At 37.4% G+C, this 27,341-nt stretch overlaps 1 protein-coding gene across 4 annotated transcripts in view; it reads right to left on the bottom strand.

Annotated features, from left to right (window-relative positions):
- ITPR2 (inositol 1,4,5-trisphosphate receptor type 2) overlaps positions 1–27,341 on the bottom strand; it is a 472,511-nt gene that overhangs the window by 152,310 nt on the left and 292,860 nt on the right. For all 4 annotated transcript variants that reach the window (XM_077870671.1, XM_077870669.1, XM_077870668.1 and 1 more), the window contains 4 exons: positions 10,020–10,128; positions 9,121–9,308; positions 2,804–2,987; positions 1,843–2,099 (listed from right to left, as the gene is read on the bottom strand). In XM_077870671.1, the coding sequence (XP_077726797.1) occupies positions 1,843–2,099; positions 2,804–2,987; positions 9,121–9,308; positions 10,020–10,128 (738 nt within the window). The remainder of the gene's footprint in view (positions 1–1,842; positions 2,100–2,803; positions 2,988–9,120; positions 9,309–10,019; positions 10,129–27,341) is intronic.

Here is a 27,341-nt window from a genome sequence, read left to right as displayed (position 1 = left end):
TCATATAAATAGAATCACACAGTATTTTTGTCTTTTTGTGACTAATTCATTTCACTTGGCATAATGTCTCAAGGATTATACATGTTGTAGCACATGTCATAATTTCTTTCCTTTGTGAGGCTGAATAATATTCCATTGTATGCAAATACCACATCTATCAATGGACACTGGGTTGCTTCTACATATTAGCTATTGTGAACAATTCTACCTTCTATTAAAACTATTTTAAAGATTTTATTTATTTATTTGAGAGAGGGAGAGCATGCAAGTGTGGGGGGGCAGAGGGAGCAGAGGTGGAGGGAAAAGAGGAAAAAGGATCTCAAGTAGACTCCCCCATGAGTACAGAGCTGGATGTGGGGCTCAATCTCATGACTCTGAGATCACCACCCAAGCCCCAACCAAGAGCTAGCCACTTAACTAAGCCACTCAAGTGCCCCAAAACTATTTTATTAAGTAGCATTTTGCAGATTGTTTGATCCCACACTCTTAATAAGAAAAATATTTGATCAGATACCATCTATCTCCTACATGGACAGACCAAATGGATCAGGATAAGCCTGTAGACACACCTCCAGTATCCTCTCTCTGGAAGTAATACTTTGCCTTCCACAGCTCTGTAGCAGCCCTCTCCACATTGGTGAGGTGGTCCACAAGATTCACAGATTCTACTCTTCATTAATTCCTGAGCTTCTCATCTCCTTCGAGGATAATTCAGTTTGTATTAATCTACCATCTCTTACCAATTCAGAACACCTGCACTCTAGGCTCTTGCTAAAGAACACAACTTTAAACTCTGCTCTCCCTAATCCTGGATATGTGTTCTTAAATTTTTTTTTTTTTTTATGATAGTCAAACAAAGAGAGAGAGAGGCAGAGACACAGGCAGAGGGAGAAGCAGGCTCCATGCACCGGGAGCCCGACATAGGACTCGATCCTGGGTCTCCAGGATCGTGCCCTGGGCCAAAGGCAGGCGCCAAACTACTGCACCACCCAGGGATCCCTGGATATGTGTTCTTAGAGACTATTTCACCTTTCACATAGTTATCCCATGGTGACATCAGCAGTGCACAAATGATGCAAAAAACAAAGGGCCAAAATTTCTAGGCACCTCTAAGTGCATCAATTTGACAAAAAAAAAAATGTACCAAAGAAGATGTAAGACTGGGGCTATATTCATCTACAAAGGTATCGACCTTTACTGTCCTAAAAATTCCTCTTCTATACTAACTGTTTCTAATGGAAAAGTATAAATATAGTCTGTATCCTCACTCAAGAAACATGAAGTGAGTTGGAAATGATGAAAGCCAGTGTCTATAAAACCGTGAAAGGTAGTAGGGCACCTGGGTGGCTCAGCTGATTAAGCATCTGACTCTTGGTTTCAGCTCAGGTCATGATTTCAGGGTCTTGAGATCGAGTCCTGAGTCAGGCTCCATGCTTAGCAGAGTCTGCTTGAGATCCTCTTTCCCTTTGCCCTTCCCACTCCTCTCTAAAATAAATAAATAAATAAAGCATTAAAAATAAAAGCTATGAAAGGTGTAGATGAGGCAAATCTGACCTTACTCAACAAATACTAGAATGCTAGGATTTGATGATGCTGATGGAGGCTAAAAAGATGTGAGTTGAGGATGCAATGGAGGATACTGTACAAGCCTGATTTTTTTCATGCATAAAAGAATGTTCCCCTCATTTTTCTTTATTTAGATGCAAAAGTTTCTTCCCAACTCAAAGAGCACTATTGGTTTTACTGATTATTTCTCCAAAACTATACGTTAGTTTTATCTGAATTTAGTTACCTACAATCACAGGCTGTCTTCTCAGCTTTTACACAAAGTAGAACAAATACCTGCAGTTCTCGGTTGTGATTCTCACACAGCAACTGAAGAAACCTCAGTATGGGCTGCATGATGGCAATTGCAGGGCTCATCGTTACTTCCTCTGCAGACTTTTCCTCGGCGTGTCCCGCTTCCGATCCTGCACACATAATGTCTATTTCTGGATCCATTTCCCTTCGGTATGCACAGTATGCTTTGGATGTTGCGGAAGAAGCTTCTGTTAATTGCCCTTTCATTCCCTCTTTCAAAAGTAATGATGAGTCTCTTACTGAAATAAAACAGTACTCTCATATTTCTGATTTAACTTCCTTTTGCTAATTAAAAAACAATACAACCAGTTACCCAAATTCTCTAATAATTGAATTGAAAATTATTTGACAAGAGGTACATCAATTCCCCCAAAATAATCTGAAGTAGCAACTAAAATGTTAAATTTGCACGGGACATTAAGAAAAAGATCTTAATGCTTCACTAATTTCAGAAGGGCTTGTGTGTTTCTGATAAATATAAAATATGAGAATTCTTGAATACAGGAAGGTAGAAAAAGTATGGCAAACTTCAAAATGTTAATGTTTATATGATTTGTATTTACTTCACAGAGACTCTGTTATTCCAAATACCAAGAATCTTTCATTAGATTATGGTGCTATAATTCTTATTCTTAAAGTTTGGACTTGACGAACACTCCAAAGGTTTGGGCAATTGGCTCTTTACCATGCATTCCACAATGATGCCAAGTATTTTCACATCACTAGTTGCTTTGCGCTGATGATGCCTAGTTTGAGTTTGGTTCTGCACAGCTGTTTCAAGGTAAGCCCCGTGGCCATGATAATTTAAGAATGGAACACCATACACAGAACCACAGTTGGGATAATGACACTAAGGTAAGGGAGATGACAAAGATCAGTGAGACTTAAAAGTTGTGACCTTCTTTCCTCTCTATTCCCCCCAAGTACTCAAATATTTCGTTACCTCTCATTCGTGGACCAGCTGTCATCAATTCATTGTCATCATCCCTTTTTTTGTTACCTAAGTCTATGGTATTAACTGTTACTGTTGATCTTATCTCTTTCTGTGCAGCCTTCATTCGGTCATAGAGAACTTTGAAGAATTTTTCTGATTTTTTTTGTTCATGCAACTGCTGGTAGAAGGAATACTGCAAGAAACCATATTTTAAGATATTAATACCCAAGCGGAGAAAAATAGTGCTGCTATGCTTGAAATAAACATAAACATCATGGATAAAAGTAAAGATTTAATGTGCTGCCATTATTATTTCATAAATTAGCAGCTTTTACCAGTCTCCTGTACTAGTTAGCATATACTAATAATAGCTTGTATTTGCTTAGCACTTTCCACTAAAATCCAATATATTGTCCTGTTATTGAACTCATCCTTACTCAATTTTTACTTTAAAAATTTATAAGGGCACTGTAAGAAGTCATATGCAAAGAGTTACTTTTTTGGATTTATTTTTAAAGATTTTATTCATTTATTTGAGAGAGAGAAAGACAGAGATAGTGAGAGAGACCATGGGAATGGAGGGGAGAGAGAAGCAGGCTCCCTGCTCAGCAGGGCTCCATCCCAGGACGCTGGGATCATGACTTGAGCTGAAGACAGACACTTAACCAACGTAGCCACCCAGGCACCCCTTGATTTTTTATATTACTATAAACTCATGTTTTGACTCAACATATATTTATTGAGTACCTACTATGTGCCAGCCCCTTGCTACTACTATGGATAGAACAAAAAGGGAAAGCCACCACAATCCCTGCCCTCATGAGTTTGTCACCTAGAGTGGAAAACAGCCACTAACCCAATGATCATCCTGTGTAAATGTGAGTTTACACAGTTACAAAGAGTTATTTTTCTCTTTATCTAAATTATAGTACATTTAATTTAGAATGTGTTACCATGGCAGCCTCACTCACAGGAACCCACTGATAGATAGGCACTAAGTTTTTTTGGTACTTCATTAGCTACATTGCTTTGCATGGGGTCTAAGACAAGCCTGCCATAAAATGTATAAAACGGATTCTGCTTCAAGAGTGAATAATGATGTAGAAAAGATCCAACACCAAAAAGATAATGAAATATATCTTAGTGAAAGGTAAAAATACTGAACCTTGAGAATATCTGCCTAATCACTGTCTGCTTAATGCCTTATAGAAGTATCCAGAAGAGGTGGGAGATGATGGGAAAGGTGATATACTCCGAAGAAGACAGAATTTGTACTGAGTGGGGAAATTACATGTTATTAATATGAAAATCTGGGATAGACACAATATATACAACAGAAATAAAGTAAAAAAATTAATAAAGATAATTCTAGTAACTGTACTGATTAAAAGACAGTTATATAACCCTGATGAGAGACACTGTGAAGAAAACTTATGAAAAATAATGACTCCCAAATCAAGTACAATGAACCATAAGCCAGTAAATGTAAACTGCCAGTTTTGGTGAGGCTGGCTCCTGTACATAGGCTTTCCTATAAGAATGCCGGGAACCATGACCCATAAGGTCCTGGGATTTGCAGGTAAGATTCTGATGGCATCAGGTCTTGAAATGCATGCCTGTCCTGCAATTTTCAATACAGGCAGTGTATGAGTACAGAGCAATTTATGAAGCCTTAGGAGTTGGCTTTGTCCCTACAAGGGGAAGCTCTAAGCGAAGGCTAGCAACCCCTCAAGAAAGCAGGGCAAAAAGCCACAGTAACTATAGCAACTACAGTGAAACAGTGAAGCTGGTTCTGTTAATTCAAAGGATAAATGCAGCGTTTACAGACCTCTCTGGTCCCACAAATTAAGCTGATGCTTAAACCCTAATATTTTCAATATAATCGGGTTAGAAGGTAAAAGGAGGTGCCAATATATTAATGAGGAGGTTAAAGGAACTTTGTGGCTCTATGAAAACAAAGTTTTGTAATTTATTTAGTTCCTTGAAATACATTATCTCAGTGATACTTTCAGTACAACTGTGTGATAAGTAATAAGTATTCTTGTTTCCATTGTACAAATCAGTAAGATAAAGTTTAGTAAAGGTAAATGACCTGCCCAATATTACATAACTAGTAAGTTGTAAAAGCTAGGATTTAAATCTAGATTCTTTGACTCTAAATCACTAAATTTATTAAAGTCACCTCTGAAGCTCAAAATAACAGGTTATTTACAGAGACTCCACCTTTTTAAAACCAGGACAGTGTGACTTTAATAAAGATAAAAAGCATGTTTTATATATATATGTACATAATCTCAACAGGAAGCATAGCATTTCTCTTGTGAAAGGTATGGTTTTTGATTAGGAAACTGCTTCCATAAGCTTCAGAGTATAAGGGGAAACCCTAAGGTTTTTTTTTCAGGAACCAAGGGTGATGGATCAACAGATCTGTTGACAGAGGAAGGACTTTCCCCCAAGAAGGATGGGGGAGCCTAGAAGAGGAAAGGCAGAGAAGGACAAGGAAGCGAGGAAGTGAAGAGATGGGGTAAGCCTGGGGCAATGATGCAGGGTGAATCAGCCAGCAAAATTTCCCAGGGGTCAGGAAGTAGGAGGTTATTTCAGAAAGGAGATGTTTAGAGTGGTGAAGAGCATGGATGATGGAGCCAGACTGCATGGGTTTGACTCCTGACTCTATCTGTAACTAGCCATGTGAGCTCAGTAGGGAGCTAAGACTGTCTACCTCAGATTCTTTCTTGGCAAGATGAGATAACATATGTTATCTCATCAGCTGTTGTGAGAACTAACCAAGTTAGTACACAGAAAGCACTAAGAACAGTGCCTGGTATTCCTTACTTTCATTGGTGTTATTATTAGTTCTCAGTTTGAAATTATAACAGAAGTACCTCCCCTCCGCTCCCCTTCAACCAAACTTTAATCATGTATGTGAAACATAGAAATTGGCTTCTGTAGCTAGAAGGACATAAAGAAGGGAATCAGATTCCTACAAAAGTAGGGCTGCCAAGCATTAGTGCCTAAGGGCACTGTGATGTTGTGAAACCCCCTGGGGACTGGCAGGGGTCTCAGGGAGGAGTGGGTTTTAGACTCTGATAAAGGGCAAGGAGTAGGATTCAAGCTGACCTCAGTGAGACCTTTTAGAGACCAGAGAACACAGCTGCTATTTGGGGTATACAGTGATCTAGAAAAGTGACCACCCTAAATAGAGGATGGCTGGTAAATGACATTATCATAACCCATCTTTTAAAAAAGGCCTTCATATACAGAAATAATTTAATGCTATTTCATCAACATATCTTTGCTGAATGGTGATAAAGCACTGTAGATAGCAGAAATAGGACATGATCTACTTTGAGAAAGATGACATTTAATTGGAGAGGCAAGATGGCGTTCAAATAACAATGTAACAAAGTAGCATAGGCAAAGTGCCAAATGGATAGTAAGGAAATATGTGTTATGGGAGCTCAGAAAAAGGAGTGGTGGTCAAGGCCTGAGCCAGATGGGGAAGACTTGGGGAAGGGAGTAGAATGTGATTCAAACCATTCATTCATACAGCCGTCACTCCTGAACATTTCTTGGGCCAGATATGGTGTCAGACACAAAGGATACAAAGGTGACTGGTGTGTGGTCTCAATTTTTAAGGATGCATACATAATTTGCTAGACAGAGCCTGACGCACATGTGAAAAGGCAGAAATGCCACTGAAGACATCTGTAGAATACAGCAAGTGCAGACAGTAACTAGTGGACAATTTTGCCTAGTGGGACACGGGATTGGAAGAGGCTTCTAAGAGAGGTTCGTAGGTTGGGTCTTCCTAGAGGACAAAGCAACATGAGAAATGACTTGACACCTATGAGAAAGAAGAGCTTAGTATAGTTGGAGCACAGGAGAGAGGATGGAGGAGGAAGGAGGTAGAATAAGAAAGGAAAATGTGAAGAGATTAAATCATGAAGGATCTTATGGACTGTGTTCGGGAGTTTGCCTTTATAGGACAAGAGATTGCCTTAAAACAGGAGAATAACATGTTTTTTGGAAAGATATCTTTGGAGGCAAAGTGGATAACTATCTGGAGAAGCACAAAACTGGGATCTGGAATACTTACTTCCTGGAAGACATGGTGGCCCAGGAAAAGATAAGAAGGATAGATCATGAGGGCTGGCAATGCAGAGATTGAAAGCCGAGTGTGGATATGAGAGATGTTAATGGAGCAGAATCACCAGAGGTTGGCCTTCCATGAGATGCTCAGGAAGGGAGTGAGGGTGAGTTAGCTGAGGTCAAGGTGGGCTTTCAGCCTCCGGCTAGACATATGGGTAGATGGATTGCCAATCACTGAGGGAGGCAAAGTAAAAGGAGAGGTGGGTAGATGGAGAACAGCAGTGGATTCAGTGTGAGGCACGTGGAGTTTGAGGTACTAGTGACACATCCCACGAAACACATCTGGAACACTAGTGGCACACCTGGAAAATCGCTGGAGGTAGAGTCTAGAGGTGTACTGAGTGAGTAGAGAATCATCTGTATGGATTGGAAGTTAAAGATGTAGGAATGAATGAGGTCAGGATGAAGGAACAAGCAAAAAACACCAGAGGCGAGCCCAAAGAAACTTGAGAGAGGTCAGGATTCAGGGGTTAAGTCGATCAAGAGGAGCTGTCAAAGGAGCCTAAGAAGGGATGGCAGGAGGTAAAATGATAAGAGAGGGGTGTTCCAGGACCTAAGGTGAAAAGGTTTCAAAAACGAAAAAGTCATCGGTGACAACTGCCACAGAAACATCATGTGAAAAAGGACTGAAAAGTATCTGGGTTCTGAGGGGGTGCAGGGATCTCGTCAGGAAATTAAAAGTGGAATAGGCAGTTTCTGGGAGAGGCTGGCTCATTCTGCAAAAATACGAGGACTTCAATAAACGTAAATATGTAGGTAGGGTAAAAGATCTCATCTGGTGACCCTACATGGTCCACTAATAGGAATCTAGAAGGTACTTTAATTGTAAGGATTGCTTCTATCTAGAGATTTTTTTTAAAAAAATCCTTCACTACTGTCTGAATAATCTACACCTCACATTATGTAGTTGCCTAGACAATTTCTTTAGAAAGTCCCAACTGAATATCTGGTTGTAGAAGACAAGACCCTTTCCAAGAAAACCCACACAAATCCCTCCACCACCCACTCTCCCAGCTTCCCTCAGAGGAATTTGTGCTGCAGCTTCAATGCTATGAGAATTTTCAAGATGTTTTTCAACTAAGAAGTATCCGTGTTTGGGAGTTGTTTTTTGGTCATTGTGACATTGGCTGTTTATGAGGCCTTTCTTCGTAAAGTCACCTGCTATTGGATATAGTGAAATTTCTGTTGTTCATTGCATTTGGTGGATTAATAAAGTAACTACCCTAGTTTTCAATTAGATGGGGCTTCTACTTGCCATGAATAGGAAACGTAGATTCTGAAATTTCACATTAGCTGTAAGCATAGTTTACTTCTCCAACCAAGACAAATCCAGAAAGAACAGCTTAGTTAGTGAGCAGCAGGACAAGGAGCAAGATGCCAGTTCTCTGGGAATACTCCCCAGCTCTGCTCTCAGGCTCACCCAGTGTGTTCTGCCTTTGGGAATGGTGCAGCCCAGGGACACTTGGCTGGAATTTCAAAGTAAAATGTGTGCCTTCTGGAAATGGTGATATGATGATCAATGCGTGCAGGTAAGTATACTGCTACCTGTAGTGGAGCACTGAATAGGTGAATGACGGCTTTCAAATCACTCCTCCCGACCTAAATGAATAAATGAAATGGTTCTTCTCTCTCGAGAGCAGTGACAATTCACTTACTCAGAGGCATCAGGGTAATAAGAACTGGGAGATTTGGGACATCAAATAAAGGTGCAGTTCTAAACTCTTAAAGAAGTAAATGGAAGGGGATGTGCTGGAAGGTGTGGTCAATGGTACTATATCCTGTTATAATGGCAAATATGGTGTGAGGACTTTATTTATTTTTACATTTAATTCTTAGATAAGCCAAAATGTTTTTATATGCTGAAAGCAGGCCTAAAAGTAGGCCTTAAACAAATGAGAATTCCTGGTATAATGTTAGAAAGGAAACTTCTGAGGAGTTTCTGCTTCTAAGGAATGTTCTGCTTCACTGAATAATTTGTGAAGGTCTGTAGTTTCTACAGTAAATCAAATAAATTTATAAGGAAAGTGTGATACAAGGTGGTTGGGTTTGGTTTTTTGTTTGTTTTTTAGGTAGTCATGAGAAGCTAAAAGAAAAAGACATTACTTTCTTTGGTTTCTATGACAAGTAAATATGAAATACAAATAACCAACATAATACTCATTATTATAAACAAGTACCTGAGTCTGTGTATTTCCTCCTTCAAGCAAGGCAATGCCAAGCAAAATGCCTTCTGAAAAAATTCTGTCATTTTTGGTGTTCACTATAACATCGATGACAAGTTCAGATGCACCTTCTTTATCCAGTAGACACTGAATATCTGACATTGATATGCCCATCTTATCTGAATCTTGTCCAGAAAAGCTCCCTGTGATTAGGAAAACAAAATAAGTAAACCTTATTTACAGACATTATTAGCACTAAAGGTTTTTCAATTCTTAGACCTTAAGAATATTATTTATCATTGGAATTTTTTCCCTTCAGCATTAAATATACTAGAAGCTAGGGTTTAAAAAAACGTCCAAAGTTTGTAAAAAACATAGCTTTATTAAATGTATGACACCTGTAATTAAGTGATTTTTTTCTTAGTAATAAATACTTTAGGGACACCTGGGTGGCTCAGTCGGTTGGGTGTCTGCCTTCAGCTCAGGTCATGATCTCAGGATCCTGGGATCGAGTCCTACACGAGGCTCCCTGCTCATCAGGGAATCTGCTTCTCCCTCTCCCTCTGCCCTCCCAACTTGTATGCTCTCTCTCTCTCTCTCTCTCTCTCTGTAAAGAATAAATTCTTAAAAATAAATAAATAAATGCTTTAGAAAAATAACATTAGCTTTATTTTTGTCCTTAATTTACATATTAAGAAATTATGACATAGTTTACTATTTTCCAGAGTCAAAGAGCAAAATTAGGTGTTCAAATCAGTTGTTTTGTGAATGCAAAATTTTGTACAATGGTTTCTAACAGTGCTTTTTGAGTGAATTTTTTACAATTATTCTATTTTAAGTAAAATGGTAGCATAACACCAGCATGGAGACATGTGACCAGAATCCTAGATTGATGAGAAAATGAGAAAGCTTACCTCCCCCTTGTGCAGATTTGCAGTAGTTTCCAGAGAGGTGTCCATTCATACCAACTCCATAGTCTCCTTTAAAGTAGCGATTCAGGAGTATTTTTCTTAAAGTGTTACCCTAATAGAAAGGATAAGAAAAGATGTTTCTTATTGTTCTTTTTTCTAATGAAAAGGGCAACTATCAGTCCATTAAAATGCCAATTAAAATGCATTTTATCAATGATGGTGAAAAACTAATAAATTAATAAAAATTAATTTTATACAGCATAATATTTTCTGAGACAAAAATTTGTAAATGTTTCTGGAGAAAATAATGATGATTTTGCTTCTCCCAGAAACAAAGAATAAAGTATAGTATTTTGAACAAAATGTACTGGAGAAAGTCACAATAGATTGTACTAGGAAAACTTACGTACTCTAAATTTAAGATTGCCTCAAAAGCTGAGGGTCTTAGTGTTGTAAAGAATATTAGTGATGCCCAGGGAAATACAGATCAAAACTACAATGAGAGATCACCTCACACCAGTCAGAAGGCTAAAATTAACAAGTCAGGAAATAACAAATGTTGGCAAGGGTGCGGAGAAAGGGGAACCCTCTTGCACTGTTGGTGGGAAGGCAGCCACTCTGGAGGACAGTATGGAGGTTCCTCAAAAAGTTAAAAATAGAGCTAACCTACAGCCTAGCCATTGTACTACCAGGTATTTACTCAAAAGATAAAAACATAGTGATCTGAAGGGTCACCTGCACCCCAATGTTTACAGCAGCAATGTCACAATAACCAAACAATGGAAAGAGACCAGATGTCCATCGACAGATGAATAAAGATGTGGTATATATCTACAATGGAATATTACTCAGCCATCACAAAAATGAAATCTTATTTGAAATGATGTGGATGGAATTAGAGGGTATTATGCTAAGCGAAATAAGTCAATCAGAGAAAGACAATTATCATTTGATCTCACTCATATGTGGAACTTAAGAAACAAAACAGAGGATCAAGGGGGAAGGGAGGGAAAAATAAGATGAAAACCAGAGAGGGAGGCAAAGCAGAGAGGGGAACAAACCATAAGAGACTCTTAACGGTAGGAAACAAACTGAGGGTTGCTGGAGGGGAGATGGGTGGAGGGATGGGGTAACTGGGTGATGGACATTAAGGAGGGCCTGTGATGTGATGAGTATTGGGTGTTATATGCAACTAATGAAGCACTGAACTCTACCTCTGAAACTAATAATACACTGTATGTTAATTTTAAAACAGAATATCAGTGATGCCTAAAGAAAACATGGCTTAATAAACAGCCTAAGAATTAGAAACCAAAAGCCCTATTTAAAGAAGCTTAGTAAAGAGACCTAGGAAAGTGGAGGGTATACAGCAGGTGCTCCAAAACTTAAGCTTGATTAGACAGAGTGAATTATATTTAAATTCCAAGGGCTTATTCAGAAGATGATGTGCAAAAGACAGTGTATTCCTTTATAAAACAAGAATTCAAAAATTCCTTTCTTCAATCTTATACTGGTTACAAGACATTTTTAAAATGCTATATTTTGCAATATACTTTGCTTCATGTACATAAGAAGTACAGATAACTCCAAATCTTCCATTTTATTGGTTTGTATTATTTTAATACACAAGAGCAATTTGAAGATATTATTTAAAGAACACTTTTTAAAACTAAATTAACACATTTACTGAGGTGTTAGTCCCATCCTGAAGGTAAGGACCCTGGAGCCCAAGAGCTCACGTAACTGGATGTGGATGATGCAGCTAACAAGTGATAGAGCAAGACCCAAACTCAATGCCTGACTGCACCCCACAGGCCATTTTCCCACACTGTGCTCTACAACCCTCCCCAGGCACACCTCCTGGTGGCGACACTGTGACACATGGGCATCACTGCTCCTCTCTCTCACGCGCTGGTCATACTTCCCTCTCAAGCCCGGAGGCTTTATCCCCAGTTCTCTTTGTGCTGCTCTCCTCATCTTCCCTCCCCTGTCCCGTCAGCAATTTTATCTGATCCCTGGTTGCACAACCACTTCTGGTTTGACTGCCAAATGTCTTTCCTCCGGCTTGACCTGGCTCTCCTAAGGTTCTCATCCTGTTTCCACTTAGATCTCCTTATCTTCATCTGGAGGTTCTACTGGCACCTGAAACTCGACTTTTCACAATGGAATAGTCTCCTCTACTTTTTTCTCTTTTTCTTGAGGTATAATTAACAGAAAATATTATATCAGTTTCAGGTGTACAATATAGGTGATTCAACAATTTTATACATTACTCAGTGCTCATCGTGGTAAATGTACTCTTAATTCCCTTTTGCTGTTTCACTCATCTCCCCATCCACCTCCTCTCTGTCAAGCACAAGTTTATTCTCTGTATTTAAGAGTCTGTTTCTTTGTTTGTCTCTTTGTTCCTTAGTTTGCTCATTTGTTTTGTTTCTTAAATTCCAGATATGAGTGGAATCATATGGTATTTGGCTTTCTCTGACTTCTCTCATTTATCCTTATACCCTTTAGGCCCACCCATGTTGTTCAAATGGCATGATCTCATTCTATTTTATGGTTTAGCAAAATTTCATTGTATCTATATACCACCTCTTTTTTATCCATTCATCTGTCCACAGACACTCATGTTGCTTCCATATTTTGGTTATTGTAAATAATGCTGTGATAAACATGGGGTGTATGTATCTTTTGAATTAGTGTTTTTGTTTTTGTTACTGGACCATATGATAATTTTCCTTTGGTTTTTCGAGAACCCTCCATACTGTTTTCCACAGTGGCTACAACAATTTGCAATCCTACCAACAGTGCATAAGAGTTCTTTTTTCTCCACATCCTCACACTTGTTATTTCTTGTGCTTTTGATTTTAGCCGTCCTGACAAGTGTAAAGTGATATCTCATTGTGGTTTTAATTTGCATTTTCCTGATAAGTAGGGCAACCTACAGACTTAATGAAATTCCTATCAAAATACCAACAACATTTTTCACAGAACTAAAAAAATAATGCTAAACTTTGTATGGAACCACAAAAGACCCCCAATAGCCAAAGCAATCTTGAGAAAAGAGAACAAAGCTGGACGTATCACAATCCCAGATTTCAAGTTATACTACAAAGCTGTAGTCATAAAAACAGTATGGTATTGGCACAAAAACAGATACATAAATCAATAGAACAAGATAGAGTCCAGAAATGAAATCATGCGTATATGGTCAATTAATCTATGACAAAGGAGGGAGGAATATGCAATGGGGAAAAGACAGCCTCTTCAACAAACAGTACTGGGAAAAACTGAACAGCTACATGCAAAAGAATGAAACTGAACCATTTCTTACAGTATACACAAAAATAAAGTCAAAATGGGTTAAAGATTTAAATGTGAGACCTGAAACCATAATACTTCTAGAAAAAAAAAAACACAGGCAGGAATTTCTTTGACATTGGCCTTGGAAACATTTTTCTAGAAACATCTCCCTAGGCAAGAGAAACAAAAGTGAAATCAACTATTGGGACTACTCCAGAAGAACAGGCTCTTGCATAGCAAAGAAAATCATCAACAAAACAAAAAGGCAAACCACTAATTGGGAGAGGATATTTGCAAATGATATATTCAATAAAAGATTAATATCCAAACTATATAAAGAACTTCTACAACTCAACACCAAAACAAACAAACAAACAAAGCCATTAAAAACGGCAGAGGACCTAAACAGACATTTTTCCAAAGAAGACATCCAGATAGCCAACAGACCCATGAAAAGATGCTCAACATCACTAATAGTCCTTCCTTCTTAAACTCGTTTCCCGTTTCATTTTCAATTTATTTTAAGAAGATCAGAACCATTTTGATCATTTAAGGCCCCAGACTTAAGGGCTCATCTACTATCCACTCAACCTGACAATGATTTGTGACATCCTACCTATTCTCTTTCAGTCGTAGCTTCCAATAGTGCCTTCACACATACTATTTTAATCAAATACAACTATGTGATGACTTCTCAAACCACAGTTTCCTGTCTTTCTGCTTTGCTCACATATCTTCTCATCTGCCTGAAAATTTTTCCTTCTGTCTTACTTATGGACATGTCCTATATCCCCTCTTCATTCTACAAATATTCATTAGGTATCTACTGTGTCTTAGACACTATGCTAAGTGAATAAGATATAACCCATTCTCAAAGTGTTAACAATAAGGTCAATTCCATAATAGGCACAGTTATTAGGCCCTGCGAAGCACATAAAAAAAAATAATCGACTTTGAAGAGCACTTACATGCATATTTCCCCTAACCATATGATCATCAGAGCAAAGCTGTCTTGTGCACAGTACACAACAAATATATCCTAAATGTCACAGTGCCAGGAATTTTATAGACACTCAATCAACGTGTCTGGTGTTCTTTATACTTATAGGACTTTTACTTACTGATAATTAAGTTTTTATAACACAGACATTTACCATTGCTCCCTATTTCATGTTTTCTTCCTTCAAGACTTTTTCATATAGTGCTGTAGTGAGTAAAGGTGATGAGCAGTCTTGGAAGAAATAGGGAATCTAGAGAATACCTAAAGAATGAAAAAAAAACAGTCCATCTTCTTTTTAAGAGGAAGCCTTTTGAGTTGAATTAATTTCATCAGGCCAAAAAAATGATCCTTCCAAAAGGGGAGGAAAAACAAAATAGAACATTTCTTTGGAGTCAAATGGGCTTTTGCTGTGTATCTTATTATAGCAGAAGGAGATCCATAAACTACATAGTTGAAGTCTAACATTGGGGAAAAAATGTGAGAACATTTTCCCTTAAGTACTCAATTTCTATAAAGGGTAGCTCAGTTTGTTCCATTAATCATGCTTCTCACCTCTACAGACCAATGTACTGTAAGATACAGTTAGCCCAGCTACAATAAATAAAGCTGAAAAACATGAAAATCCAGGTCTGTTTTTCTTAAAATTGCACAAGTTCGTGTCACTGTCTGGAAGAGAACCTGCTGTGAACAGAGCCCTGGTTCCTTGTGACTAGCTCTCTTTTTATCCTATGTTTTAACCGCATTACTCCAAGGACCCAACCAAGAGATAAAAACAATGGTGTGTCCTTTTTAAAAAGGAGAAGTCAAGAGCTGCATTTTATCTTTTGTTTTTAAAAATGCCCTTTATATTGTTGGAAGAATAAAGCTGTTCAAAACCAACCATAGAGTAGAAGTGTGTCACATCAAGTTAAAATAAGCATCATATTTGCTATTACTTCTAAATTTTCTTTGGACAGATAAAATCTCAGGTGCTTATTGGATTCATAAACATCACAATCAAATGAGCAATTTGATTTTTTCAATTACTTTTCTTATCCAACTCCAGCCTTGCCAGAACCATATATTTTCTTGCTTCATAATATTCAGAATGCCACAGAAAGAGGAAAGGGCTTCTTTTCTCCCTGTTTTTTTTTTTAAGATTTTATTTATTTATTCATGAGAGACACAGAGAGAAAGAGAGAGGGAGAGACATGGGCAGAGGGAGAAGCAGGTTCCCTGCAAAGAGACCAATGTGGGACTCGATTCCAGATCCTTGGATCACACCACGGGCCAAAGGCAGATGCTCAACCACTGAGTCACCCAGGTGTCCCATTCTATCCCTGTTCTTAACTCTGCAGCCACACTGCTGGGGTTCCAGTCCCCTTTATGCCACATACTAACGAAGGATCTCAAGCAAGTTACTCAGTCCCACAACTGTGAAGCGGAACAGTCATAACACCTATCCTCCTCGGGTTTCTGGAATGATTAAATAGGTAAAAATGTATAAAGTACTTAGAACAGTTCCCAGCACATAGTAGGTGCCACATAAGTTGTGCAGTTGATGCTATTGTTACCAGTATTAATAGTATCTAGGTGGCACAATAGAATACAATTTACAATGTGCTTTTTTGTACATACTTTCTCACTTTATACCAACCATTCCCACCTAAATGCAAAAATTTGTATATACATACATTAAGAAAATGGCAAAAATAATAAATGATAAACTACCTGAAAATCCTAATTTGTCCACTGTTAATCAGTCCTTGGAATTATATCCCTGTACACCTCACTATATAAAATGGACCTTACAACTCCAACTAAAGTGGAAGAACTCTACTGTGGTTCAAATTCCATAGTTTCCAACAAAGGCAAACTTTGGCACTAAAAAAATGAACAAAGAATAGGTATAGATGAAACAGGATTCTATTCTATTCTATTCTATTCTATTCTATTCTATTCTATTCTATTCTATTCTATTCTATTCTGTTTGTCTGTTATTCTCATTTATGATTGGAAAGCCTGAGATATTGCTACATGACGAGTTTAGCAGAACTGATTTCTTTAGTCAAATATCGAGGTGTAATCTGAGGGATTGAGGCAAGTGCTGCATTCTAACTTGTTTGGGGGCATCCTTAGTGGCCTCACTACCTGTGATGGGTTACAGTGGCGATGCAAGTCACTTCCACAAGTGCCTTTAACGCCAATAAATTAATTGTGGAATCACTGGCAGAAATTCTGGTGCCAGGGTTGTAAATAATCTCTCAGAGCTCTATTTGTCAAGGCAGAAATTTGGGAAAGAACTAAAAGTACATCAAGCCAGCTTGAAAAGAATTCTACAACATTGAGAAGTTTGACTTCTATCCTCACTCTTCAATTCCAAAATGAATTCCTGACTGGGCTTCCCATGGAAGGTGTCCTTGCTGGATTAGGCCAACTAGCAAGAAATGTCCTTTCCAGTCTTTTCAATATCAGAGTCAATTCCAGGCCACAAGACACAGCTTTTAGCCAATGTCTTCATATGAACACATCCCAGATGTGCTAAATGTAATGGAGCCAAGATAACTAACAACCACCTTCTGAAATTACAACAAAACATCTCCATAAAAAGACATCTTTTGTGGCCAGGGAAGTCATGCTGACAGTTTGTGAATATCTGGGAGGACCGTTTTTTGCCTGGCCACTTCCTGTTGTACCAACTCCAATGTATCAAAAATCAAGCTTAGAAATTATTGCTTTTCATGGATAGAAAGAATAACAAAAATGTATTGGTCTTAGAAAAGACTAAAGATTTTCTTAGATTTGTGAGAAAGCACAACTGTTTGCCTTAATAGGAGTTAATAGCATTAGGAGTGAAAAGTTCAAGGACGTGATGTTTGAAGTACTGATTCTACATTTGTTCCCTTTTCCTTGTAAAAATGACACAATTAAGTGATATTTTTTCCACTGTGGAAAATATAGTGAAGACACCATCAAACTATGACAACCACAACCAGAATCCTAGAAAACAAAGTCCTCAGTTGGAAATTCAAAAGGTAATGAAAACTGAAAACTAGAAATGCTTAATTTAGGATTTTCCCTCAAAAACTAACACTTAGCTACTAATCAGTTTGGACAAGATCTGTAAGAATGTTATCGTATGTACCGGTAGTCTCTACATAGTCTCATTTTAACATAAACTTGGTTTAGCCTAATTGGTGTTTCTCTAACCTTTTTGTTTAATGGTAGCATGTCTGCTTAGATATTTTTCCTCATTTGAATTCCCAGGGGTAGTAAAAAAGGTACATTTTTTATTTCAACTAAATTATTGCAACAGCTATATCCTAATTGGAATTACATTAGGTCCATCATTATAATCGACTACATCTTCAAGGAACTCCTGTGGGAAAATGTGGCCAATCTCCTATAATCTGTCTAATGGTTTGAATTTCTTAGTCACTAACTCCGAGGAGTGAAAGCCCGTTCCTTCCCCTGATGCTTTTTCCCGACTTTCATAAGATGAGAAACACAAACTTCAATAGGAATAGTTATTATATACATTCACAAGATGCTCTTCATCAATATAACAACACAATCATTATAATCTTGAAAAACATATGGATGTCTCAACAATTCTAGGAAAGGGGCTTATAAAAAAAAGACTGTGGAAAATGTTAAAACAAATGATTCATACACTACTGTGACAATCTACTTCTATTTTCCTTCCTTCCCTTTTTTGGTATTCATTGTAAAGACATATTACATTTCTAACATGTGTCAGGAACTAGGGATGGGGGCAAAAAACAATTCTGCAGCATATGCTATAAGAATTTCCAAATATGTAGAGTTGAGACATGGCACTAGTTTTCAAAAGAAGTAATCCCCACCAGACCATTCGACTCCATTTGTGAAATTTAAACATTGAAACAGTACATAATATTTAAACATTTGGTCATGATGCTGGAGATAAACAGGACTTCAGCCATAACTCCAGGTTTATCAAATATCCTAGCCTCTAGACAAACAGGGTTGCTGAAAAGGCTATGGTGGAGGATGAGTCTACACCCCATAACTAGTGAGGAGTAAAAGAAATTTCTTGGGCACCTGGGTGGCTCCATGGTTGAGCATCTGCCTTCGGCTTGGGTCATGATCCTGGGGTCCTGGTATCAAGTCCCACACAGGGTTCCCCACAGCGAGCCTGCTTCTCCCTCTGCCTATCTCTGCCTTTCTCTCTGTATCTCTCATAAATAAATAAATAAAATCTTTTTAAAAATGGTTTATTTTCTTTGGGGTATAATAAAAGCCTCTCAGTATCTGATTTTCAAGAAGCATGTTGACACCTCAACAATTTAAATAGAGGGTCTGCTGAAATCCAGAGGTTGAGACTGTATACACACACACACACAGACACGCGCGCACACGCGCACACACCCTGCGTACTACAGAATGGATTCTTTTCTGCTTCTGATTGCTTAGTTTTCTAAGAAGTCTTTATCTGATCTGCAGAACATAAAGAGTTGAAAGAAGAGTAAATAAGCAAGAAATAAACAGACAATCTTTGGATACCATTTCCCTGTTGAAGCACAGCTACTAGACTCACACATCATAAATCACTACCTCATAAAATCATGATCAAATGGTAGTGCACACAACCACTAACATTAAGCCCATTATCCCTTGGTACATGGTGCAGAAAACTACTGAGTGCTATTTGTTACTGAAAACATGGAATCAATATGCTGCCAATGCAAGCATGTGTTCTCACACTAAAGGCCAGGGAAAATAGAATTTCAAGTGGTCATTTCAAAGCTTCTGCAAAGACTGTGTCCCTGAGGAATGGTATGGTAAGGTATAGAGTTCAAGAAGAGACTCAGCCTATGGGAGGTCTCAGAGAAAATGAGAGGATAAAGCAGGAGTGGGAGGAGACGGGAATAAACGAGAGAACCGACTTTGGTCTGAATAACAACATCAAGTACAGTGGGGAGGGTACATTCCCCTGGGTAATGGGAAAGTCCTATTTAGCTTGAAATCCTCACAAGCTGTGATTCCTGTTATATTTCCGCAACTATTGAGTCAAGATTGATATATAGGTACCACTTTGCAAGATGGTGTAACAAGAGGTAAGAAACAATACAAAAAGAGAGGCGAGACCAGCACTCTTCAGCCTTGTGTACACCTGCCTGTTCCTATGCATGTTCTCAGCACAGTCTGCCCATTCAAGCTATGAACTACTGATCAGAACCAAGAGAGTGTTGGCCCACAGGGCAGTGAGAGGAACATGTGACTTTAAAGTTGTCAAGGGAACAACACTTCAGAGAACCCACCCCACCCTCACACACACACACAGGGTAAGAGAGGGGGTAGAGGGGAGACCTCACCCTTTTTCTCATATACTAGAAAGAAACTGTCTTTAAAAGGGAGGGAGAAGAACAGTCTGGGTGGCTCAGGGGTTTAGCGCCCTTCAGCCTAGGGCGTGATCCTGGAGACCCGGGGTCGAGTCCCACATTGGGCTCCCTGCATGGAGCCTGCTTCTCTCTCTGCCTGTGTCTCTACCTCTCTCTCTGTGTTTCTCATGAATAAATAAATAAAATCTTTTTTTAAAAAAGGGAGTAAACTAACACTTGTATTACTTATAATCAATGCAAATACACTGGCAAAAGAAGTGCGAAGCTACATTTTAAGAAATTCAGGATATATTTAGAAATTCCTTAGACCAAGAGAGAAATATGTCTGGAGTTGATGGAATGATGAGGACCTCTGCATAGCACAATTTCAAAGGAAGTTTTGAGAATTAAATGAGCTAATATCAACACCCAGTTTAATACCTAATTAATGTTATTTGTGAAACTCCAGGCATGAAAAGCCTGTGTACTTAGTAGAAAAGACAATGTCTCGGAGACCAGTGTAATTGGTTTGGATCCAGGTTCTGCCACTGGCCTTTGTGATCTTAAGAATTTTATTTAACTGTCCTGAGACTCAATTTCCCCATCTGTAAATAACAATATCTATGTCAGAGGGCTATTTTAAGGATTAAAAATTATATATGAAAAGCGTTAAGCCCTTAATCTATAAGAAGTACTAAATGAACATTGGGGTTTTTTTTTTTTTTAGTGTTTACAGGAAAATAACACTTGTCCAATTCACAGCATCTACAGGACATTACAATGCCCAGTGCCATGAAGACAGATAGAGCTTTACCCAATCACATCAATACCCAGCTCTGAATTTCTACAATTTAAGAAAAGGCAAATGAAAACAGTATTAATTATGTAGAAGATTACTTTGAAGCCAATTTGATCAGTAAGCTGTTTTCACAAAAACAACACCAGCATATGCATAGGTTTCAATCACCCCTCTGCATACACAGAACAGAATTCACCAGAAGCCAATTTAGACTAACTTTTCTTAAGTAGACTAACTTTTCCATCAGTAGGAAAACCAATATCCCATGTTTCTAATATTTATTTTTAACATAAGAAATAAAGAAAGATATTAAATATATTTATAAAATTATCACGCAACAATTGTTCATTACCTAATAGATTGGCCAAAATTAAGAACTCTTAAAAATTCAAGTGCTGGAGTGGATATGGGTCAACTGTGGGGATGAAAATTGATACAACCACTCTGGAAAACATATGCTCCCACCCAGCAATCCCATTTCAAAGGAGACATGTGCCCAAGAGACACATAGTACCATGTTGCAGACATTCATATTAGCATTAGTAGCAAAAACAACACAAAAACAAAACAAACAAAAAAATTGGAATGAATCCAAATATCCACTGACAAGAAAATGGATCAATAAATTATGGTGTATTCCTAGAGTAGAATATTATATGAGGTAAACATGAGTGAACTACAGCCTCACAGCAATACACAACAACCTTGATGAATCTTAGAAACATAATGTTGAGAGAGAATGAAAAAAGCAAGTCCTAGAATACATCACACTTAATACCTAGCGTGGTATTAGAAATGTGAGCTACCAGGTATCTTTGGAATGGAGGCCAGAGCACACAGGTAATTTTTTCATTCTTCACTTTGCTGAGGAGTTCCTGGGTCTTCATTATATTACTATGCTTTACAATTGAAAACGATGTTGTACATATTATTGCATATAAATTCAATAATCTATTAAAAGGAAATACTCATGAAATATTAAACATGAAAATGGCAGTGGCTTCCAATATTTGATGTTCTATTGCTTTTCATCTTTCTGAATGCTGACCACAGTTAATCACCTGCTTAGGTGAGGATCTAGAATCCAACACCCACATAACTTGAACCATTATCATCATTACTCTTTTAACCAATCCACATCTTCCTCCGGCCACACAAGCCTTTTAGTGGCTGACCATGTTCCCTTCTGCCCCAGGACATTGGCAGATGATCTTTCCTTTCACTAGCCATGCTTTCAGTGTCCAACCATCAATACCAGTACTTCCAGCTTTGCTTAGTGAAACCCTACTCAACTTTTAGGTCCCAGCTCAGCCATATAGGGATCATCCTCTCCACTCTCACCAAGTCAGTTCGCATTCAATCCTCTCAAAACACCATATGCTTCACCATGTGTTTCAGTTTTATATTTATTTATATCAATCTTTGAATGATCTCAGTATCCTTCTACAGTAAGCACCACAAGAACAGGACTGTCTTTTTTTCCCTTTTTGGCTGATCATTGACTCTAACATCTATGCAAACCTTCACATATTAACTACTCAATAAATATTTTTGAGTGAACACATGAATCATTGATTCTGCATTAGAAATGCCTACATTTACCAGCAAAATTTGATGCTGAGTGCCATCTATATAAAGACCATGATATGTATTGCATATCATGTCTTATAACTATGGCAAATATTTGAGATGTATTCAATGTTACTTGCATGTTAAAGATTTTTAGCATATAAACTCATTAACTATGGTTCTATGGCTGAAAGAAGGAAGCTGTGCTGGTATCCAATAAGCAAATTTTAGAAAACACTTAAAAGTAAAGATGAACAATTCCAACATCCTCTCTGAGAAGTCAGAAGGTAAAATATTAATTAATGATTACAGGTATGGCCTAATGCAAAAGAACACACTAAAACTTACAAGTCTAGTCCAAGGCCTTCTCCTGTTATGTCTATCGAAATAGGATTTTTTAAATGTTTTATTGACAAACAGAAACCACCTTGATGTTGCACATCATGCAAGAATCTGACTTAGTGGCATAATTTCTAATATTATGTGATAATGTCATGATACAAAGCCACTGTTGTCTTTTTAAGATACTATGTTTGGTGTGTCATAATCACTAATACAAGATAAAATTAAAGAGAATTCTATTTTATCTCATTTTTCCCTCATAAAATGAAAATAATTTCCTTTTTTAGTGTTTGTTGTTGACATTCAAAAATTTTGTAACCTAATTTTGATCATTTCCTAGGTCAAATTGTCCACAAGACCATATATTTTGCCTGATTTAAAATAAGCTATATCTGCCCTCATAAACTCCTAATTGTGTCCCATGTTAATCGTAACTTTCAAAGAATTTCACAGTGAAAAAGTATGAGGCAGGGATTCAGTGCTAGTGGAAACTAGAAATTCCTTAAATATTCATCAACATTTCAAAACACCAAATACAATTATCACTTCTCAAAAAAGAGGCCTCACCTCAAACAAACCTAAAGACACTTGAGCACGTTAAAGGCCAGATGCCCACCTCAGGAACAGATTTTTTCAGAAAGTATTTGAGTAGGCTTATTATAGTCTTTTGAACATTATTTTGAAAATCATTTTGATTCCCTCTGGCATATACCACAGAACTTTATATACTTTATATAGCTAGAACCATAACTAGAATCCAGGACACCAAAAAAGTAACACTTAATTTTTGATAACATGCAAAGCACATTTGCTGTTATGAAAGCATAGCTTCTTGGTAATGCTGGGGTGCGAGGCATCAGCATTATAAACAGAATTTTCACAGGCTTATGAATCACCTATTGATATTGGCTTCTGAAAGAAACAAAACAAAACATTCTCAGGCTGAAAAGAAAGCTTACAATGTTTAATAAATATTACTTGAGGTAAACCAGCTATTTTTAATTAGTGCATTAAAGAGGAGAGGGAAAGAAATCATTTCAGTGAACCACAGGTTGCTGATCTCATACCCCTAAACTAATAACCACCTCTCTCCTCTTTTCCTCTGTGTGTGTGTATAACACATCATTTTTATATTCCTTGATATTAATGTATATTTGTAAAAGGTATTTATCAAGTCTTGATGTGTTAAATGTCTTGTTTTTCCGCCTGGGTATTGGTAACCATAGGTGACTAGGTTGCCTCCAAGGCGGGGGGGTAAAAAAAGAAGTGTACATCACACCTCCTTCTCTATTATGTTTCAATGATTCTTACACAATTTCCCCACATTTTAACATTTCTGAATTATACATCATTCCAAAATCAATAGTGTTATAGCTCAATTGGCAGTACTCTCTTTCTTTCTAGTAATACAACTGATGGCATATTAGAATTGATGAGATACATTATACTGAATGAATTTAATCTGGCATTATAAACCAACAAAGGTTCAGAGCATGTGGCATTGCTTTCATCTCTCCTTTTCTGTTCATGTAAAGCAAGAGTAAATTATGCCAGAAATTTAGGGAATGAATCTTAAATTCAAACTACTTGTTTTTAGTGTTCTCTTTTTTCTTTGCTACATGTTCTATATGATACTTCAATTCCCCACCAACTTAAGTTTTGATGTCATATACTGAGTTGGGCCTGCATTAAAATTAGTAAGGAAAATGACAGTATAGATAGAGATGAGGCATATTTACTTATAAATCAAGAGTAATGGATGTAAATAAATAATAAAGATCCATTTAATTTATAAGCATGAACAATTTTAAATGACTCTCTTTAAAAAAAAAAATAGCCCCTTGATATCACTTCACACCTGCTAGGATGGCTAAGATAAGAGAGACAATAATAATAAGTCTGTGGATGTGGAAAAATTGGGACTCATATACTGCTGATCAAAATATAAAATGGTATAACACCTTGGAAGACTGTTTTGAAATCCCTAAAATTTAAACAGTTATCAGATGACCTGACAATTCTACTCTTATTTCTACACAAAAAAGAAATAAAAATGTATGTTCACACACACACTTGTACATGAATGTAAATAGCGGCAGCAGCAGCATTCGTAATAGCCAAAAAGTAGAAACAACTCAAATGCCCAACAAATGATAAATGGATAAATAAAAAATGATATATAAACAATGGAATATTATTTGCCAATAAGAAGGGAATGGAGTACTGATACATGTAACAGCATGGATGAGCCTTGAAAATCTTATGCTAAATAGAAGATAGTTATAAAAGAACACATATTTTCTTATTGCATTTACAGGAGATGTCTAGAAGAGGCAAATCCATTGAGACAGAAAATAGATTAGTGGTAGAAAGGAGTTAGGGCTGGGAGAACGGGGAGTGACTGCCAATGGCTATGGAATTTCTTTCTGGGGTAATGAAAATGTTCTAAAATTAGACAGTGGGCATTGTTTGCAAACCTGTGAATATACTAAAAACCACTGAACTGTGTACTTTAGTGGGGTAAATTTTATGGTGCGAATATCTCAATAAAGCTGTTATAGAAATAGAAAAGAAATCCATTATATTGGTTGAGGAAATTCACTCTTTAAACAATTTTTTATAAAACATGTCTTAAAGAAAATAATGTCAGTTCCGTCCAATTTTTTGCTAAGCAGCTGAGGCATTAATACTATTTGCCACAAAGTCCTTGCCTTTAAGTGCATCTGTGCAACAGATGTATCACAATGGCATATGTTTTGAATGTTACATCTGTTAGTAAAATGTAGAGGCTCAAACTGCTAATTAAATATGAAAATGTATGTGTCAATTAGAAGCCAATTTCTTGTTAAAATTGCCTAATGGCTAAGGCATAATAAATTGAGCTTGTACCTAGGACTGTTTGTGTCTTGACCTGTGTGGGAAGGCAGTCCAGTGCACCGAATATAGGCTAGACAGTTTCCATGGATACCTCACATTACTTGAGGTAGAAACTAAAAATTATAAACAACGGCACAAAAATTATGCTTCGAAAAATATATTAGTTAAAAAAATACTAATCTTCCTGAAGAAAGAGGAAAGAATTTATTTTGTTGGTAAGTGGATAAGGGTTTTTTGAGGGGAGAAGGAGGCAAAATTTTTAAAAGGCTAGTTTTTTTAGTTGCTTTGTAATTCATAGGAAAGGGAGAGACATATTCAAAATGCTTCTATCATCATGAGGTTTACAGCAAACCTCGAGAGTTTCAAAGATTTGTAGCCTTTGTAGGAACCAACTAGATTGAATTATTCCAGCTGAGTTTAATTAATCTGGCCACTGCATACTAATATGCTGATCTTTCCAAATAAATGTACACTGTAATTACAACCAGGTTACTCCACCCACCATCCTTTTGCTCCTTCCCATGAAATAAGACTACATATCTTCCAGATGTAGCATAAAAGCCACAGTGTTATTCATGAACATGTCAGAATCAGACAAAATAAAGCATAAGAAGAATACATGTGGCTTCTATAAGAAGACATTCTCCATACCACTTTGTGGAGAAGACAACACACCTGTTTGTTCACACCTTTAACAGGTTAGAGAGGAAGAATGAGAAAGTCATAGCCTTAGCTTTTTCCATGTCCCCAAATCACTTCCACTATTAGGCAATCAAGTTGGGATTTATTCCCAGAACCCAAGAGATAATCAGCATGCATGGAAATGTAGTTGTTTTCTTTGGACCACTTTGTCCAATCATTACATGAGATCCAGCATGAGTGAGGTAAAAGGACACAACTTGTTTTAACAAAGGAGACAAATGAATCAGTAAGTTTTAATCAAATTATAAACCAATATTTGACTATGTACAAGGACAATCTCACAAATATCTCATTTGATGCTCACAACAAACTAATATAGCACCTAGCTTAGCAGCAAGAGTCAACTGCATTATCCTATTTCTGAATATTTATGAAAATTGTGTTATTTTAGTTTAATGTTTCAAATAAAGACAACTTTTTGAAAAAGCAGAAAATGTGCATTGAAAGTATTGGAGGCAGGAATTGGTAGTAGAAGAACACAAAAAGAATTCTACCCAGAAAAATATCTGTGTTAAACAGAACTCTGCCTTAATCAAGGTTTTTTTTTTTTTTTTTTTACTGTAGTCAACTCTCTTCCCCTACTTCTTATTCATTATTATCATCACGATTCACTCAAATTCTTCTGTTTTCTCAGTTTCTTTTCAACTGAACTGTAATCAAGTCCTTCCCTGCAGTCCCTTGCGCTTCCAAGTGTCTAAGTTTTTACAGGTGTAAGAGATCTCTACTAGTATGACCCCATGAATGGTGCAGGGGCCTTAAAATGCATTGCTCCCTCCACTGTGCACCATGGCACAACTCCTTCTGTCTTCACCAATAACCCACCGTCCTCCAGGTCTCAGCTTCAATGTCACCTTCTTGGGAAAAATCATCTTCCCTGCCCTAGCCCCTAGTGACACACTCTTATGGCACTCAGGACTTCTCCCTCAGAGTAATTAAGTAAAGAAAATAAATTAATCAATCCTTGTTCAACTATTTGGTTGGTACCTGGCTTTCTCACCAAACTCTCAACTCTATGGCTGTATCATAGATTATTGATCAACACACCTCCAGGACTTAGCAGACATTCAATAATTTTTTGTAAATATATACTATCTCATTTTTTTAAATTTCCAAATACCTGTGCTTTCTGTCATTTGCTTGACTTCCTAATGATGAATTATTTTCTTAGGATCAGATGCTTGTTTTCAAAATCATCTAAAAAGTCATTCTATGGACTAAATACTATTCATCCTATTTTGGCCTCTGTTGGGCAGAGAATAATCACTCTGGAGCACTTGGGGGACCAGTGTTTAAGCATATGTGTGGCCATGTTTGGGACATGTGTGGGACCAATGTACAAACAACAGGAGGATGGGAGGGCGGAAGGGAATTTCCATATGTCCATTCTAGCTGAA

This window comes from Canis aureus, chromosome 25 (genome assembly GCF_053574225.1).
Source record: "Canis aureus isolate CA01 chromosome 25, VMU_Caureus_v.1.0, whole genome shotgun sequence".
Taxonomy (NCBI): domain Eukaryota; kingdom Metazoa; phylum Chordata; class Mammalia; order Carnivora; family Canidae; genus Canis; species Canis aureus.
The sequence above is the reverse complement of the archived record's forward strand: the minus strand, read 5'-3'. Positions and strand labels throughout refer to the sequence as shown.